Source organism: Musca domestica, unplaced genomic scaffold (genome assembly GCF_030504385.1).
Source record: "Musca domestica strain aabys unplaced genomic scaffold, Musca_domestica.polishedcontigs.V.1.1 272, whole genome shotgun sequence".
In the NCBI taxonomy this organism is placed as follows: Eukaryota; Metazoa; Arthropoda; class Insecta; order Diptera; family Muscidae; genus Musca; species Musca domestica.
The window spans coordinates 514,993-536,004 of record NW_026712288.1 but is presented as its reverse complement, the minus strand read 5'-3'; the positions used below and the strand labels follow the sequence as shown (position 1 = coordinate 536,004).

General features: G+C 35.5%; 1 protein-coding gene across 1 annotated transcript; it reads right to left on the bottom strand.

The window, feature by feature from the left end:
* Positions 1-107: 107 nt before the first annotated feature.
* On the bottom strand, positions 108-9,596 carry LOC131800546 (solute carrier organic anion transporter family member 74D-like). The gene is made up of 8 exons (XM_059124273.1): positions 9,299-9,596; positions 6,211-6,449; positions 5,595-5,847; positions 5,201-5,518; positions 1,336-1,687; positions 1,141-1,279; positions 397-1,069; positions 108-334 (listed from the first exon to the last, which is right to left on the bottom strand). Exons 1-8 carry the CDS (start codon positions 9,510-9,512, stop codon positions 189-191), a joined length of 2,334 nt encoding a protein of 777 aa, XP_058980256.1. The 5' UTR covers positions 9,513-9,596; the 3' UTR covers positions 108-188.
* Between the last annotated feature and the right edge of the window lie 11,416 nt (positions 9,597-21,012).

The window sequence follows — 21,012 nt, the reverse complement described above, 5'->3', positions numbered from 1 at the left end:
AAATAATTTTCAGGAAATTATAAAAAATTTATAAAGTTTATACCTTGAACTCTCCGGAAATTAACTACACATTTGTTTATTATTATAAAATCTATATATTTCTTATATAAATAAAAATATAAATACAAATTCGTACAAAAAAAATAAAACTGCAACAAATGCATGGCATTGCATTCTATTTACAAATATTATTTCCTGGACAATAGGGGTGTGATGGGTCTATTTTTACGTTGAAGTTCCTCTGAACGTTCAGCTTCGCGTTCGCCATACAAGTCTAAGTGGCGGCCATGATACCAAACGAGCACATCAAAGAATACACCAATGGCTGTGAAACCTGGAAGAGAGGAACAAAAAAGTTGACGAAGGACAATCAAAAAAAATGTTTGAATAACTTACAACACGCCACGGCATTGATATTGACACGAAACGCATCCTGATCGTATAGCTGACAATTGCCATTGCCCGTACATGTTCGAGTCCATTTCAAACATGTCGAATCGATGATACGTCCAAATATAATGGGTCCCGGTATTAGACCGAACAAACTAATCATCATTAGCATTAGGCCTTGGGCAAATGACTTATCTTCGGTGGAGACGGCACGATAGTTAACCAAAATGTTGCCAATACGACCAGAGGAACCGAACCAATTCAAAATCATTGAAACAATGGTAAATGTCCAAAAGGCTTTGGTGCAACCTTTCAGACAGACACCAGGTTTTAATATGTTCTCTTTCAAACTCTCCAAGGAACGACGGGCTCGACTTGCAAGGTTGTCTGAAACTGTTGTTGTTGTTATAGTAGGGGTTGCTGGGCTAAAGTCGTCGAAGGTGGTATCATCAAAATATGTTGTTGTATCTGCTGGAAGTGTTCTTGCACTTGATGGGCGTAATGTTGTTGTGGTTGTGAGGATGGAATTGGTTATGAGAGGTTGTAGCAAATCGGAATTGAGGGTTGAGGATTTCATAAAAGGAGTTGACGTTGTTGTTGGGATGGTAGTTGGCCATGCAGATGTTGTCGTCGTGGTATTATAGCCTCCATAGGATATACAGGAACAATTTGAGTAGTACTGGAAATGAGATTTTGTATTTAGAGATCAGGGATGAGGACATTTTTTAAATTTTGAAAATTCAAGTTTACCTTGAGATCTGAATTCCATGATTGACAGCCAGCATGACAGGGTGAGAAAAATGTCGTTTCCGTTTCCTCGTGACAAATGGGAGAATATGGAACATTTTCACAGCCGCAATTTGCATTACACGAGGAAGACAAGTTCAACCTAAGAATGGAATATTTTTTAGAAAAGAGGGAAATTAATTGACCCAGACAACTCACTTTCCATTCTGATCCAATACCACCGAATCACTGCAATACAGAAACATATAACCAATTTGTCCCAGTATGAAAACAAATCCCACAATGACATTCCACATTAGCACCTTACTGGGTGCCGGTTTCTTTTTGGTTAATATTAAACCGGATCCTACCAAGCCCACAACCATACCAAGAATGGAGATGGGACCCACAACAATTGTGGCACTTTGGGAACTTCTATGGAATTGTACTTCCATGTATTTGGTCAAAAATGTCATAATCGCCGAGGCACCCAAAATATAGAAGATACCCGAGGTGATGTTGAAGATCAGCAATTTGTTGCGTAGCAGGCGCATAAGGGCTCGCGGGAAGTCTGAAAAGGGAAAATATTGGATATTAAAAGAATATTCTATGAAGATCCGTACAAATAAATAAGGATTTTTATAGAAGTTCTCCTCTAAAGGTTATATACAAGCAGAATTCGAAAGAAGGTTGTAGAGATGCATAGCACTTAAAAGGCCTTCCATTATTGGAAGACCTGCGACTACTTAAAAAAGTTAGAATTTTGAAATTTTGGGTGAGGGTCACTCTTGATCCGAAGGGGTCAGATAAGGCAGGGCTTTTGGAAATTCTTACTAGAACGGTACGAGAAGTCCTAAAAAGTACTAAATATGATACCCTTTGTATTTGACGAGCCAGTAAAGCTAGAAATCTTAAATTTGGTATAAGGGTCACTAATGAAGTGAGTGATGGATGTACCAAAGGGATTTTGGAAATTCGCACCATAAGAGTACGACAAGTACTAAAATGTACTATTTTTTGGTACGATTTCGTATTATTTAAACCGTTAGAGCTAAAAACTTGAAATTTGGAATGGGTTTGAAGGTTGAGGGGTAGGGTCGATGTAAGCAGGTATTTTTGGAAGTGGGTACTTATTAATATGAAAAGTACTTAATAGTACTAAATTTAGTACACTTTGAATTTGGAGCAACGGATGGAGCTGGAATCCTTAAATTTGATATTAACATTACTGGCGGAGTGTAGGATTGGGGTATGGAGGTAATATTCAAAATTTGTACTTATGTGACGGAACGGTACTAAGTGGTACTAAATTTGGTAGAATTTGGATTTGGGTGAACTGATCCTGAAATTTGGAAAGAAGATTACTATTGCACTGTAGGTCTGAGGTATATAGGAAGTTTTGGAAATTTGTACTAATGTGTACTAAATGGTACTTAATTTGGTACAAAATAAATTTTTGGTGAACCGATAGAATTTGTATCCTGAAATTCTAGACAAGTAAAAAAACATTAAGTTCGGCCGGGCCAAACTTTTAATACCCTTCACCTTAGGGTAAAGGAAACATTAACAGAAATGTGGCAAAAACCATTACAATGCCGAATATCGGGAGGTACCGTTATATGGGGGCTACACCAAATCGTGGACCTACACATGCAATGTTTCGCCACCGGTGCTGGAACCCAATATGACCAACTTATACTAATTTTTAGACAAATCCGTAAAAAAATGTGGCAAAAAAAATTAAAATACCGAATACCGGGAGGTACCTTTATATGGGGGCTATACCAAAACGTGGACCGATATATCTCATTTTCAATACCAACCATCCTAGACACAATACAAATTACTCTGCTCTACGTCAAATAATACTTAAGTGTACTAAGTGGTACTAAATTTAGTACTATTTGAATATGGGTTAATCAATAGAGCTGGTATCTGAAAAATTTGAAATAAGATTACTGTGGGAGTATAGGATTGGGTTATGAAGGTAGTTTTGGAAATTTCGACTTATATGTACTAAAATGTACTAAATTTGGCACAATTTGGATTTAGGTGAACCGACAAGGAAGCAGTGTCAAACTTTGGAATTAGGATTACTGTGAGAGTGTAGAATTGTGCTATGTATATTGTATGTATGACCTTAATATCAAATTTCAGGATACAAGCTCTATCCATTCATTCAACGACAAATGTAGTACCATTCCAGTTTTATCCTAAGACTCAATACCAAGTACCAAGTTATACTACGCATGTCCAAAATGACCTCAACCCCCTTTTTCTCTCAACCACAGACGCTAATAGTGACATCCATATCAAATTTCAGGATTTCAGCTCTATTTCTTCACCCAATATCAAATTTAGTACTATTTAGTACTTTTCGTTTTATTTTAGCGTACATGTTCAAAACCACCTCCATATCTTTATTCCAGACACCAACAGAGACCTCCTACCCAATGCCAAATTTAGTACCATTTAGTACTTTTCGTACAAATATAGGACACATTTACAAACCACCGCCAAATCTTAAATCAGTAATCTAATCATTAAATTTCAGAATCTAACCCTTTACCCCATACCAAATATGGTACTATTTAGTACTTTTCCTACGATTTTAATACACATTTCGGAAACCTACTCTACATATCCAGGCCACACATGAACAACGATCCCAATACCAAATTTGAGATTTCAAGCACTATCTGTTGACCCAATACCAAATTGCACCAAATATAGTACTATTTGGTACTTTTCGTGCACTTGTAGTACACATTTCCAAAACCAACCCTCTATCACTAACCTACCACCAGCCAGTACAAAATTTCAAAATTGCAGCTTCATTCGTTTACTCTAAAGCAACCTGTTCCAAATTCCAAGTATATTACCATTTAGTATAGTTCGCAAACTTCCCCTACATGGTAAGGGTATTATGTTTTTGTGCATTTGAGGAGAAGGAAGCGATATAGACCCATAGTTCCTTTTGAGGATCTTCATAGAATCACTTTCTGAGTCGATTTATGAATGTCAGTCCGTCTTTTCGTCCGTCGGTCCATGTATGTTTGTGAACAAAATGCAGATCGCATTTATTATCCGATTCAGATGAAATTTTCCAAACAATATTTATTTGGCCCAAGGATGAACCCTATTGAAATTGGTGAGAATCGGTTCAAATTTAGATATAGCTCCCATATATATCTTCAAACGATTTCGGGTTAATTGGGCACCAAATGGCCAATATTAGTCAAAATGACCTGCATTTTGGCACATTGGACCGAATTCAGTCTAGAATCTAGTACATCAAATTTGGTGAAAATCGGTTCAGATATAACTATAGCTCCCATATATATGTTTCATCCGATTTGGTGTTTAAGTTCCTCACATTCGTAATATGCATTCGACAACAATGATATTTGGTACCAGATATCAGATACAAAAATACCTCTGCCAAATTTTATCAAGATCGGTTCAGATTTGGATAGAGCTCCAATATATATCTTCTTCCGATTTCGGGTTAATTGTGCAGCAAATGGCCAATATCAGTCCAAATGACCTGCATTTTGGCATATCGGACCGAATTCAGTCTAGAATTGTTGAAAATCGGTTCAGATATAGCTATAGTTCCCATATGTATGTTTCATCCGATTTAGGATTTTAAATCCCTCACATGCGTAATATGCACTCCACAGGAAAGATATTTGATACCAGATATCAGATACAGCCCAGAAATATTTCTCCAATAATACATCTTTATCCTTAATCCGTTCTTCTAAAAAAGATAGATTATATGAAGATAGATACTATTCTTACTACCATCTTGAATATGAAGACTGATACGATCCTCTTTATAAAGATCAATACAATTCTCTATGTAAAGATGGATACGGTCTGCTATATGATGTTCTTATAAAATCTACACACTCCATATAAAACCCGATTTACTTTTTGAGGAGGTCGGGGGAGGAGATCGATACAAACTTCTATGTGCAGATTGATGCAAATCTCTGTACGACGATTGATCTTCTTTTAAAAATATATGCATGAAAATCTGCATCACCCTCTATAAATGTCATTTGATAAAAAATCCTACCTTTAAGTTGTGGAAAATCTGGTTTATCCACAACCGGTGCATCCAGCGTGGCATTCGATGAAAAACTCCTACCCAGTGGCAAACATTCATCCATTTTCAATTCTTCATGTCTCAAGACATGCGGGACATGAGAGTTACGCAGTACTGGAGTTTTCTTTGGCAGTTCTTTGGGAAAAAGACCTATCAAACCGGAAAATACAATCATGAGGGTGCCCAATATCATCCAACCAAACCACCAGGCGCCTAACCAGCGGGGATCCTTGTTATCAATGAGAGGAGTTTTCGACGGGTCAATGAACATGTTCAACGAAACATAACCTACAAGAAAGTGGGGAAAATAAATAAAAATATTAAAATCAGATTTTGGAATTTATTTATTTTTGTTCAATCTCACCCAAAAAGAAGCCCACAATGGGTCCAACCAAACGCAGCGAGAAGGCCACCGAAAGCATTAGTGGGGTATTTGTCTTCTTCGTGTTGTCATCCAAATACGATTGACCCAATGAATAGTAGAGCGTATTACCAATACCCAGTACAAATTGGGAGAGGAAAATCAAGACTAAGGGTAGGATGGATAACAACGATTCACATTCTTGAGGGGTTTTCAGAATCCCACACAATTGTTGAGAATTTTTAATGGTGGCATTCTGGAAATGAAGATGATATTAAGCCTTAAAACCCATATGCAGGTATTTATGAATTGAAAAGTAATAGCCAGAAAGCAGGGATGGAAGATCTAAATAAGTCATTATTAAAGTACAATTTAGACGATTTTTAAATATTAAACTTCCCATCTCTGGAAAGGGTATTAGTCCCATAAGTCAGGAATAATAATATTATGTTTTTTTTTGCATTTGAAATACAGCCTCTTTAAGGGGCCCACATTTGAGTTTTCTATTTCTAAATATTATTAAAATATATTCCTCTTCGAAATTTAGATTTCCCATCCCTGGTGTTGAAAAGAATTTTTGATAATATTCAAAATAAAAAAATGCATTTTGTTCACCTACAACCAATGACATGGTACTTGTAACATTATCACCCTCCACATCATAGTACTCCTTGGTGAACTGCAGAATATCCTGACCCGCTCCGTAAATGAAGTGTGGCAATGCCAAAATATAACAGGATATGCCACAGAATACAATGCCATAGGCTATCCAGCGCGGTCGATTCCTCTGGCCACCAATGTACGAGAGTATCAGAGATAATAATATTTGAGATATCTCATTGCCGCTGAGTATGATGCCTGAGAGAGGGAGAGATAGAGAGAGAGAAAGAGAGAAAACAATCTTCAATTAAAAAGGCCATTATTAAAGTGAAAAAAGATAAATAACTAGAGAAGTAGCAGAGAGGACCTTTCTGAGGTTACTTATGGGCTTTTTAAAAATAGTATTATTAATATTATATATATTATATATATTATCGTTATTACAGGGTAAGATAAAAAACTGCAACAAAGTCAAAACGTGTTTTGATGATTTTAGCCACATTTTTCAACGGAATTGTCTGAAAATCCACACAAGGAGTACCTTGTGGGTAATTTATACCTCGGAAGAGAATTTCTTATAGGTCCACGATATCGTATGGCCCCCATATAACGGTACACCCGATATTCGGTGTTTTGATGATTTTAGCCATATTTTCCTATGGTATTGTCTGAAAATCCACACAAGGAGTTCTTTGTGAGCACTTTAACCCCTAAAAAGTAATTGTCTATATAGGTCCACAATATCGTATATCCCTCCATAAAGCACCTTCCGATATTAGATATTTTAAAGATTTTAACAGAATTTTTAATGGATTTTATTATTTTTTGTTTACAAATTGCCGGATAACGAATGTTTTCTCATCGGAGCGGGGAAAACTAAATGCGGCAGTTCACCACTTTCGGCCAAGCGAAGAAACGCTTTAGCTCTTTTGAGTCCATTTTTATACCCTACACCACATAGTGGTAAGGGTATTATGTCTTTGTGCATTTGTTTGTAACATGGAGAAGGAAACGAGATAGACCCATAGTTACTTTTGAGAACCTTCATAGAATCACTTTCTGAGTCGATTTATGCATGTCAGTCCGTCTGTCCGTCCGTCCGTCCGTCCGTCCGTCGGTCCGTCGGTCCGTCTGTCCATGTATTCTTGTGAACAAAATGCAGGTCGCATTTATAATCCGATTGAGATGAAATTTTCCAAACAATATTTTTTTGGCCCAAGGACGAACCCTATTGAATTTGGTGAGAATCGGATCAAATTTAGATATAGCTCCCATATATATCTTCATCCGATTTCGGGTTAAATGTGCACCAAATGTCCACTATCAGTCCAAATTACCTGAATTTTGACACACCCAACCGAGTTCGGCCTAGAAGCAAGTATATCAAATTTGGAGAAAATCGGTTCAGATATAGCTATAGCTCCCATATATATCTTTCATCCGATTTGATCTTGAAGTCCCTCACATTCCTACTATGCACTCCACAACCGTGATATTTGGTACCAGGTATTAGATGGAGCACAGAAATAGCTGTTTTAAATTTTATCGAAATCGGTTCAGATTTGGATATAGCTCCCATATATATCTTCATCCGATTTCGGGTTAATTGACCACCAAATGGCCAATATCAGCCCAAATGGCCCGAATTTTGGCATATGTGACCGAGATTAGCCTTAAAGCAAATACAACAAATTTGGAGAAAATCGGTTCAGAGACAGCTATAGCTCCCATATATATGTTTTATCCGATTTGGTGTTTAAGCCTCTCACATTCGTAATATGCACTCCACAAGAATGATATTTGGTACCAGATATAAGATACAGCCCAGAAATAGCTGTTTGTAATTTTATCGAAATCGGTTCAGATTTGGATATAGCTCCCATATATATCTTCATCCGATTTCGGGTTAATTGTGCACCAAATGGCCGATATAAGTCCAAATGGACTGAATTTTAGTACATCGGACCAAATTCAGCCTAGAAGCAAGTATATCAAATTTAGTGAAAATCGGTTCAGATTTAGATATAGCAACCATATATATGTTTCATCTGATTTAGTGTTTTAGACCTTTACATTCGTAATATTCACTCCACAACCGTGATATTTGGTACCAGGTATTAGATGGAGCACATGAATAGCTGTTTTAAATTTTATCGAAATCGGTTCAGATTTGGACATAGCTCCCATGTATATCTTCATCCGTTTTCGGGTTAAATGTGCACTAAATGGTCAATATCAGCCCAAATCACCTGAATTTTCGTACATAAGACCGAATTCAGTCTAGAAGCTAATACGTCAAATTTGGAGAAACCCGGTTCACAGATAGTTATAGTTCGTAAAATGCACGATAGAATTAGATAGATTTTGATTTTGTATCAAATATCTCATAGAGCTCTGAAATGCCCTGTATAAACCTTTTTACGAGAGCTCTACTAAATATGCATAGTGGTGTAGGGTATCATATAGTCGGCCCCGCCCGACTTTTGAGCTTTCCTTACTGGTTTTTTCTGTTGCGGTGTAAGTTCCTGCACTTTTTGGAATTTCAATAGCCTTACCCCGAGCTCATTTTTGAATATTTGCCGAATGGAATATTGCGATATGTGTTCAGCTCACGAGCCATTTTTCGGCCACTTCAACGCGGGTTTCGATCAAGTCGCGCTTTTTTACTTTTCGAACCATTTCTGCTGATGTTGCTGTTTTCTTCTGTCCACTTTCTTGACGTCGGGCTACGCTACCAGTATCACCGACCGAGTAACGAGCTATGGTACGAGCCACAACAGATTTATTCACATTTAAATGCTGGGGTGCTTGCCTAACGATAGCCACTTGTGGTTTTCCAGCCAAATATAAAGAAATCACACTATCGCGCTTGAATTCCATCACGAATAACTTTTTTCTGGAAAATTCTCACCAAAATGCTTTTGTACGCTTGGAAACAATATAATAAGTTGTCTCTGGAATAATTTTAACAGCTGTTGGACGAGTGGCTTATAAATGACAGCAGTCTGAAGTTGGCTGCAGTTTTTTCATCTCTCCCTGTATTATTCTTATTATTATTATTATTATTATTACTATTATTGTTGTTGTTCCAAAAATCCTTCACTCACCTGTTGTCTGACTGGGTATTTTAAAACGCTTCTCGATTGTCGTCAGCGTTACTACGAAATACATATAGGACATGGCCTGTATGGTACCCATCAGACCATAAACAGCCATAAACATTTTGGGCGTAGCATATTTCTGCATCCAGGCGGGATGCCATTTTGCCAAACCACAAAGACTTTGTTCATTGCGGGTTCGAGTTGAAGTCGCTGAAGGCATAGTGAAGGAATGGATGGAGCGGCCTTAAACGTTTTGAGATAAGTTGTCGTTTCTTCAATGCGATTACTTTAGTGTGGAAGCATTAAATCTGTAAAAAACCGAAACAAATAATAAATATTTTAAAATAATGAAACATGCAAACGTCTAAAGCTAGAATCTTGAAAGTTGGGGTGCAAGTCACTCATGGTCCGACTGTGTCAGATAATGCTGGATTTTTGAAAATTCGTACTAGAACGATGCCAAAAGTACTAAAAACCGTTCCCTTTATATTTGAAGAACAGGTAGAAACTCTTAAATTTAGAATGAAGGTCATTGATGGAGTGCGATGGATGTACTACATTTGGTACCATTTGGTTATGAGAACGGATGGAGGTAAAAACTTGAAATTTGTTATGAGAATCAAGGTTGGCAACTAAGTTTGATATATGAAGGTGGTTTTGGAAATGCGAACTAAGTGTACTAAATGGTACAAAATTTGAAATTTTTTGGTTTAGAATGAATTTTGAAAATTTTGTCTTGGGGTCTCTGTTAATGATAGGTTTGTGATAAAGAGGTGGTTTTGGAAATGTGTTCTACAAGTGTACGAAAAGTACTAAATAGTATTATATTTGGCACAATTTGGTATTGGCCGAACAGATAGTGCTTAAAATCTGAAATTTGGCATTAGAGTCACTGTTCATGTTCAGCCTGGACATATGGAGGTGGTTTCAGAAAAGTGTACAATAGTTATACGAAAAGTACTGAATGGTTCTAAACTTGGTATTTGACAAAGGGATAGAGAAAAAATCATAAATTTGATGTTTAGATGGTGTCTGTGGTTAAGATATGGAGGAGGTTTTGGAAATGCGTCCTATATTTGTACGAAAAGTACTATACGGTACTAAATGTTGCATTGGGTGAAGGGATTGTACTGGAATTTTCAAATATGATAGTCATGTCTCTGTTAGTATCTGAAATTGAGATTTGTAGATGGTTTTGAAAAGTACTAAGTGGTACCAAATTGGGTGAAGTAATATAGCTGAAATCCTGAAATATGATATAGAAGTCACTGTTGGTGTTGGTGGTTAAGATATGGAGGTGGTTTCGGAAATGTGTACATAAATTGTACTAAATGGTACAAATTTGTTAATTAAAGATCAAAAATCCTGAAATTTGCTATTAAGCTCACTGATGGTATCTGAGGTTGAGATATGGACATTGTTTTGTTAGAATAGTACAAAATGGTACTAAATTTAGTATAGAGTTAAAGTATAGAGTTGGAATTGCAAAATTTTTATTAAGATATCAGTTGGGTGTCTGGTGTTGAGTTTGGATGGTTGTTTCTGCAAATGCGTACTATAATTGTTCGAAATGTACTAAATTTGGATCTATGTTAGCGCCTACAATGGAGAGATGTATATTGTATATAGAGTCCGATCGTCTTCGAATTTCACACATCTCAGACATTTTATTAACCCAAGGTCTGGTGTAAAGGTGGAATACATTGGTCCAATCCTTCTGGTGCCTCCTCCACATTTTGAATATTCATGAAGCTCATAAAACGCGATATTAACATTCGATTCCATTTGGAATCGGCATATCTGCATATTTCTATCAACGAAGGATCTGTTATAAAAACGGTAGAGATCGGACCGTTCCTTCTAGTACCTATCCCACAAAGGGTCAAAATTTTGAATAACCAAAACGTTTAAAAAATCCGAAATAAGCATCAAGTTCTCTTTATGATTCACACATCCCATTATTTCTACAAACACAAAGTCTACTGTGAATATGGAATATATACCGGTTTACTCCTTCTGGTAACTCTCCCACAAAGGGTAAACATTTTGATTATCCATGAAACTCATAAGAAGCGAAATTAACGTCCGATTCCATTCCAGACTTGGTACATCTCAATATTTCGATCAACACAAGATCTTTTATAAAGATGGTAGAGATCGGACCATTCCTTCTCGTACCTCCCCCACAAAGGGGTCAAGGTTTTGCATAACCAAAACGATCATAAAATCCGAAATAAGCTTCCGGTTCTCCCCAAATTATACACATAACAATATTTTTATTAACCAAAGGTCTGGTGTGAAAATGGGATATATCGGTTCACTCATTCTAGTACCTCCCCCGCAAAGGGTCAAAATATACACGAAGCGCAATAAACGCGAAATTAACATCCGATTCCATTCCAGACTTGGTAGATCTCAATATTTCCATCAGCGCAAGATCTGTTATAAAGATGGTAGAGATCTTTTGGTACCAGCAAAACATAGGGTTCCAGATATTGAAAAAAAAAAACAAAGCGCTCAAAGAAATCGAAATAATCATCCAGCTTTCTTCAAAATTTCACACATACAAACATTAATACTAATACAAGATCTGCTGTGAAGATGTTATATATCTGCGAACCCCTTCTGGTACCTCACCCACAAAGGATCACAATTTCCAATACTTTTATCTGTCATCACTTGTGAAACAAGTCAGCGATTCTTTACAACTTGCTATATCCAAATATTTTTCTCAACCAGAAACCCGATATGAATATGGAATTTCTGATTTCGCATAAAATTGGAGGTAAATGTTCGATTTTTTGTAATTTTGCCCAAACCAATATTTGTATCTGTTTTAGATGAAGTGTGAAAATGGAATACTTCTGTCGACTATATCGGATACCTCACATACATTATATCTCAAATAAAGTGAAGGAAGTAACCAATATAGTCGAAATCTGGCACATCGCAATATTTATATCATATTTATTTGGGTCCGATACCAAATGGAAAATATTGGCCCATTCCTTTGGAACCCACTCCATAGAGGGTCAACAACAATCGTAACAGAAGTCAAAATATATTTTAACGTTCGAACATTGGCTGAGGGTCGGTTTTGCTACATTTCATTGTTGGCAAAAAATGCTAAAATATTTTCAATTTTTTTATCCTTGGCCGTTTTTCGAGTTGATGCATGAAAGTAACATAACATTTTAGTTGAGGATATATATTTTACATTGAATTTAAATTCTTAAAATTGTACAAAATACCAAAAATATTATCCTCTGCAAAATTTTTGGGGGTATTCAAAAAGGTACAAATGCAGCGTCCATTTTTTTATTAATTAAGACTTAGCTGATATAACAACAATAAAAACTTAATTATTGACATTGAAACTTTTTTTAAAGTTCTGATATTTTTCTAATCCCATTATATTGGTATGACACATGTCTGAAGGTGTAACATGATATAGTATTTATGCGCAGTTGTAATAATAGTGAAGGTATCTGCCCCCTCAGTCACATTATCGCGAATTATGACATAGCTATTTTTAGTGAGCATTTGCTCTCAAATGTGTATTGACCTCTCTGGTATATTTTCATTCAAATTCGTAGCTATTATTGGAATCTGCTGATACTAATATTTATGGATCTTATCAATACTGTTTTATATTCGTTATAATTCTACTTAATACTACTTTTCTTTAGTTGCACCAACAACAACACCAAATTGAATAAACATGAGACCACGTGGCGTATGAATGATTGATTCATCGGTTTGTTGTTCATACGTTGCAAAGGCTATGGACCAGGAATAGTGTATCCCATGATATCAAAATATGACAATTTTTTTAAACATTTATATGTACAATACGTGGATTTTGTGATAATAATTGTGGAATATCAATCCAAGTAGGCTAAGAAGCCATATGGTCGGAATATCAAAACATCACAAAAATTATCGCTAAGTCACTAAATTACCGAATTTCAGCGAGATGGCTAGCCACTTATAAAACAAAAACAATGACCTAGCAAAAATCATAGGCCGTTTGGAAAACAACTAGGACGAAGTGCGGATTTCTGCATGTGAAATGTGTAATTTTTGAGGTAGTTTTGGATAATATTTTAATTTATGTTAAAATGCCTGGGAGTAGTACAGGTATTTTACTCACGTAAACATATTTCCCAATAATATTGGGCAAGGTCTCTTTGTGTCGAACCCAAATGGCGATAATTCATTTTCTTTTGAATATTGGAAACAACAATGGAATTGACCAAGAGTTGAGATTAGATTGCAGAGCCTCGTTAATACTTTTAAAGCTACAATAATACCAAAAGATATGACTGGAGAAATGACACTGCTCGAAATGATAAGATATTCCCGAGTGATTAGTGCTTTAAGTGACCATTTGATAATTAATGAGAATAATTTCTTTGAATTAGAAATAAATTGGTTCATTGTTTATTTTTTCAATTTATTTACATTAAGGTATGAAAATACAAATCAACACATAACTTATAGTACAGTAGCACATAATACGCAAACACCCAGCGTCCCCAATTAGACTAAATCGAGAAAACCTGACAGAGGTTTCGCTAAACTAACTAAAATACGGCTGAGGGTTGCTTAGCTTTGAAAGCATCAGTCGGTTTGCCAACAGATATAAACCCTCAGTCCAGCGACCAACTAGAGCTAGAAATGTATTTCGAAAATATTTAGAAGAAGGGCAGAGGGAAGGGCAAAAGGCAGCGACAAATTAAAAAAACCCACGATTACTTGGAGGGAAGTTCTTAAACAATTTTTACAAAATGCTCTATGTTTGGACAGAAAAGTCTGAACAAATGTTTTTAACAGAGAAGTCCTTAAAACAAATCCACTCTTTAACAAGAACAATTTCGAAAAGGCCTTCATTTGATATTTCTCAGAATATTTTTGCAATGCCTTATTGAAACGAAATTGTGGAAAATCGCTTTAAGTATATCATTGAAAATACATTTTTTGGTTCGAAGGACATTGTAAAAATATTCAGAAAAAGATCTCCGATTTTTGTTCAGAAAAAAAATTCTGTAAAAATGTACGAACTTTTGAGAAAAGTGGCAACTAGTTTCACTGATTTTACAAAATTTGTGAATAAAAAAGGAGACACGCTTTGGTACGGATTTTTGTCCGGAGGGATAATTGGGCCATTTTACTTCGAAAATTAGCAAGGAGTGGCGAGCCTTGCAGGAATATTTTAAAAACATGTCCGAAATTTTGAAAAAAGTAGCAACTAGTTTCACTGATTTTACAAAATTTGTGGTGAATGAAAAACGAATCACGGTTTGGTTCGGATTTTGATCTATAGGGATAATTGGGTCATTTTACTTCGAAAATTAGCAAGGAGTGGCCGATACGTTATCGAGACCTGTTGGACGAGTTTTTTTTTACAAAATTTGAAGAGAAGGATATTGGCAACATTGGGTTGTAACCGGACGGACACAGCCAAAGCTACGCTAAATATTCAAAAAAAAAAAAAAAAAAAACAAGTTTAAAAAGTATCAATCGGTTTTCCCGACAGATGTATACCCTCAGCCATTGGCCCATTATTTAAATATATTTTGACTCCTGTTATGATTTTTCAAATTGTTGACCCTTATGGAATAGGTTCCGAAGAAATGGGCCAATATTGTCAATTTCGTATCGGACCTAAATAAATATGAAATAAATATTGCGACGTGCGCCAGGTTTGGCCTGTATCGTCTATTTCCTTCACTTTATATGAGATATGTGATAATTTTTGAATTTTTAAGTATTCCAAATGGTCCGATCTCTATCATCTTTATAATAGATCTTGTGTTGAGGGAAATAATGAGATGTGCCACGTATGAATGGGATCGGATGTTATTTTCGTGTTTTATGAGCTTCATGAAAATTCAAAATTTTAATCCTATGTGGGGGCGGGGGATACTTGATGGAGTGGTCCGTTATTGTCCATGTCACCTGACCTCTAGGACTGCTGCTAATATTAGGATTTGCAAAGGTGGAGCAAACTCGGATTATCCTTCCTCTTTCTATGCAGGATTTTTTTTTTGAATTTAACCTTTTGTTGGGGAGGTACCAGAAGGAGTGGTCCGATATTGCCCATCTCCGAACTCGATCTAAGTTTGATAATAATTTTACTATGTACCAAGTTTGGACCAAATCGGATACTCCTTTCGAGAGTTATCGTGCGTAACAGCCAAATAGACGGACAGACGGACGGACATCTCTAGATCCAGTCCAAATGTTCTGAAACGGATTTGGTCCAAAGAAACCCTAGGTCTTAAAACCGTTGAGGGTATAACTAGCCATATGGCTGAGGGTATAATTATAACTGTTATAATATGTATGGAGGGTATATTAAGTTTGTCATTCATCTCGAAATATACATTTTAGACCCCACAAAATATATATAGTCTTGATCAGCACAAAATTCTATGTCGATTTATCAATATCCGCCCGTCTGTGGAAATCACTCTAGCTTCCGAACGAAATGAAGTAGGTTTTACTCAAATGTGTATTATGTCTGCAGGACTTTTGGTATTGAAAATGGGCCATGTAGGTCCACGTCTTCGCATAGCCCCCATATAACGGTACCTTCCGATATTCGGTATTTGATGATTTTACCGACATTATTTACCGGAATGGTTTCAAATTTGGTATTTGAAGTTCGTAATAGATACCCCCGATATTTGGTATTTTGATAAGTTTAGCGACATTATTTACCGGAATTGTTTCAATTTTGGTATTTGAAGTTCGTAATAGATACTACATCCTAAGACAGAAAATGGGCCATGTAGGTCCACGTCTTCGTATAGCCCCCGTATAACGGTACCCCCCGATTTTCGGTATTTTTATGATTTTAGCGACATTATTTACTGGAATTGTTTAAATTTCGGTATTTGAAGTTCGTAATAGATACTACAGCTTAAAACAGAAAATTGGTCATGTAGGTCCACGTCTTCGTATAGCCCCCGTATAATGGTACCCCCCGATTTTCGGTATTTTTATGATTTTAGCGACATTATTTACTGGAATTGTTTCAATTTCGGTATTTGAAGTTCGTAATAGATACTTCATCCTAAGACAGAAAATGAGCCATGTAGGTCCAAGTCTTCGTATAGCCCCCATATAACGGTACCCTTCGATATTCGGTATTTTTATGATTTTAGAGACATTATTTACCGGAATTGTTTCGATTTTGGTATTTGAAGTTCGTAATAGATACTACATCCTAAGACAGAAAATGGGCCATGTAGGTCCACGTCTTCGTATAGCCCCCGTATAACGGTACCCCCCGATTTTCGGTATTTTTATGATTTTAGCGACATTATTTACTGGAATTGTTTCAATTTCGGTATTTGAAGTTCGTAATAGATACTTCATCCTAAGACAGAAAATGAGCCATGTAGGTCCACGTCTTCGTATAGCCCCCATATAACGGTACCTCCCGATATTCGGTATTTTGATGATTTTAGCGACATTATTTTCCGGAATTGTTTCAATTTTGTTATTTGAAGTTCGTAATGAATACTACAGCCTAGGACAGAAAATTGTCTCTGCAGGTCCACATCTTCGTATAGCCCCCACATAACGGTACCTCCCGATATTGAGTATTCTGATGATTTTAGAGACATTATTTACCGGAATTGTTTCAAATTTGGTATTTGAAGTTCATAATAGATACTGAAGCCTTTGACTGAATATTGTTTGTGCAGGTCCACGTTTTATAACCCCCATGGTACCTCCCTATATTCGGTATTCGGCTACATTATAAACTGATTTTTTTCTCATTTGAATATTGTAATAGCTTGTGACAAAGTTGCCTATGCAGGTCCACGTCGTCGTATAGACCCTAATACATTCTACATTCGGCATTTTTAAGATTTTAACAGAATTTTTAACGGATTTTATTTTTTTTTTTTGAAAATTGTTAAATTTGTATCAACTGGTGGAGGGTATTCAAAGTTTGGCCCGGCCGAAATAACAGCTCTTTTACTTGTTTTTTTTTTTAATTCTTATTTTATTAATTTCTAAAACTTTTATTTTATTCAAATTTTTTGTTTAATTAAAATCTATATATTTCTCTAACTGTAGGTTGTGGTGGAAATTTTTATTTATTTTTTTTAAATTTTCATAACATTTTTTTATCATTAAATAATTTAAATGTTTGGTTATTCACATAATTCGTACACTCATTTACACTTTAAGGATTTTCTTTTATAAATTTTATTTTTTTTGTCATTTATTTCAATATAAGGTTTTCTTATCTTGTTATTTATTGTGATTTTTTCCACTTCTTAAAAAATGTTTTTTCCACTTTTCCTTTAATTCCCACTTAATCACCTTTTCTCAGGCAAAAAAAAAAAACACCTTCTGATCACTTCTATTTCGAAAAAAATGCCTTCAATCAATTAAGAGCCATTTAACTTGGAATAAATATTTTTTTCGGTTCTGGCTTATTACGAAAGACTTCCAACATTAACGACTAGCGGCGACCTACTAACGAGGAGCGTTTTTAAAGTTTGACAATAAATTTGCACACACATACGCACTTGTGTAGCACAACAACTAAAAGGCTATCATCCTATCGACAAAAAAAAACTTGCACAATCAAACAAACCAATACACAGGTATGCACGCACACACACTCTCTCTCTCTCTCAGAACAAGACTATCCGTTATTTATCAATTATTTACAAAAAAATTTATCGCTATTTTCAAATAATCTTATCAAATTTGATTTTTCAATAAAAAATTTCTATTCACTCGGAGGTTTTCAAAATCGGCATATTTTTTTCTTAAAGAAACTTTGGTTTATGATGAGGAAGTGTTGTTTTTATAATTGAATAAAACTTATGTTTTGGTGTGTTTTTTTTTGCGTTAAAAATTTTCCTTCCTTAATTAATTATTATCACTTGAGTTTAATTGTCGTCACTTTGTTTCCAGCTTTGATTTTGTGCGAAAATTTTCGAGTGGAGGAGAACTTGACCGCTACTATTTCGATAGTGTGTGCGTTGTTTTTTTTCTTCTTTTTCCATCCAGCTCGTTGAATTTGCACTAAAATGGATACAGTACTAAAAATAATATATACGATATACATCAACACATTCTCATATTAGCTCAACTATGGATTAGAAGACCAATATGCCAGTAGTCCGTTCTCTGTGTCTGGTTCCATTAAATGTTTTATGTTTTGATTTTGTTTTTGTTTGTCGAGCTTTTGATCGGATCAAAAAAAAAAAAGTATGTGGCGAGTTGTTTAACAAAGACCCTATATACATTTTGCTTAAGATTTAAATATCCAATCTGAGTGAAATTGAATAATTTTAAGGACGAGCAAGGATATTTTGTCGAGGATTATTAGATATATAATCTTAAGCTTTTTAGGATTTTTATACCCTCCACCTTGGAAAGGAGGGTATATTAACTTTGTCATTCCTTTTGTAACATCCTTAAATATTCGTCGTAGACCCCACAAAGTATATATAATCATAATCAGCATAAAATTCTAAGTCGATTTAACCATGTCCGTCTGTCTGTCTGTTGAAATCACGATACAGCCCACATTATTAGACGTAGAGCCCCAAAATTTAGCAGAGCAATTTGTATTGTGTCTAGGATGGTTGGTATTGAAAATGAGATATATTGGTCAACGTTTTGGTATAGTTCCCACATAACGGTACCTCCCGATATTCGGTATTTTCATGATTTATGATACATTTTTTTACGGATTTGTCTGAAAATTGGTATTTGTAGGTCCTAGTTCATGCGGCGAGACATTGCATGTTTAGGTCCACGCTTTGGTATAGCTCCATATAAAGGTACCTCCCGATATTCGGCATTAGTTCGTGTGGCGGAACATTGTATGTATAGGTCCACGTTTTGGTATAGTCCCCATATAACGGTACCACTCAATATTCGGTATTTTGATTATTTTTGGCACATTTTCCCATGAATATGTCTAAAAATTGGTATATGTGGGTCATAATGGACTCTAATGTTTCCTTTACCCTAAGGTGGAGGGTATTAAAAGTTTGGCCCGGCCGAACTTAATGTTTTTTACTTGTTTTTTAATTATTTTTCGATATTCAATCTTCTTTGTCAAAACAATGTATGTAGCCCTGTCCGTCTGTTGTAATCACGGTAGAGTCAAAATGAATCAATATAAGAAGCTTAAATTTTGCACATATCAGTCTTTTGACTGCAGGCAGGACAAGTTCGAAGATGATATGTAACGGTACCTCCCGATATTTTTGGTATTTTTCATGATTTTTGCCATATTTTTCAATGGCATTGTCTCAAAATCCACACCAGGAGTTTCTTCTGAGTACTTTACCCCCTGGAGGAGAATTGTCTATATAGGTAGTATACACGATATAACGTATAACGGTAACTCCCGATATTCGGTATTTTCATGATTTTAGCCAAAATATTCAATGGAATTACCTCAAAATCCACACAAGGAGTTCCTTCTGAGTACTTTACCTCCTGGAACACATTTATCTTTATAGGTCCACGACATCGTATATCCTCTACATAACGGTACCTCCCCATATTCGGCGATTTCACGGTTTTAGCCATATTTTTCAATTAAATTACCTCAAAATCCACACAAAGAGTTCCTTCTGAGTACTTTACCCCCTGGAAAAGATTTGTCTATATAGGTCCACGAGATCGTATATCCCCAATATAACGGAATCTCCGATATTTGGTATTTTGATTATTCTAGCGACGTTTTTGACCTGAACTGTTTCAAATTCCGCATTTAATGTTTTTATGCCTGTAATAAGTATTACAACCTACTACGGAAAATTATCTATGCAGGTCCACGTCTTCGTATGGCCCACATATAACGCTACCTCCGTTATTCAACTGAATTGTTTCAAATTTCGTATGTCAGGTTCGGAATCGGTACTACAGCCTATGACAAAAAATACTTATGCAGGTCCACGTCTTCGCATAGCTTTTTTCATTTGACGTTTTTTTTTTGAATTTCTTCAAAATCCTTCGAAATAGTTGAGGGTATTAAACGATTGGCGCCTGTGAACTTAGCTGCTTTTTTACTTGTTTTTATTAAAATATATTTTCTTTTGAGGACCTTTGCAGCGGCAATGGGATAACCCGGTCTAATCTGTAAGCTCCTATTTTTATTAAAATATTTTTTAAAGGGCATTGAGAGCTTCAAACTTTGGATTTTATAAAAAAATTGAAGGACTTTAAAAACATCAAACGTGGGTTTTTATAAATTTATTTTTGGAGGACTTTTTCACTTTCATATGCGTATATTTATAAAAATATTTTTAAATTGAAAATTTTTTACAATATATGTTTTTTACTAATTTTTTAAGGACTTTCAGAGCTTTAAACCTGGATTTATATTCAAGCATCTTTGAAGAATTATCAGATCTTAGAACGTTGTTCTTTATTTAAATATTTTTTAAGGACTTTCAATAATTTAATCATGGATATCCTTCGCCAGCGAAAAGTCCACCCAAAAATTTTAGATTCGTGCCCACAGTTCGTTTCAAAACTATTTTAATGTCTCCATACGTAAACCCTAGAAAAGAAAGTCTATCCCTTTACCCAATACCAAATTTGGTAATATTTAGTACGCATATCCAAAAACAATCTGCATCTATCCATGATAGACATCAACAGTGGCCCAAAATGAATAACATTTCGTAATTTTCGTACAGTTTTACCAACAGTTACCAACA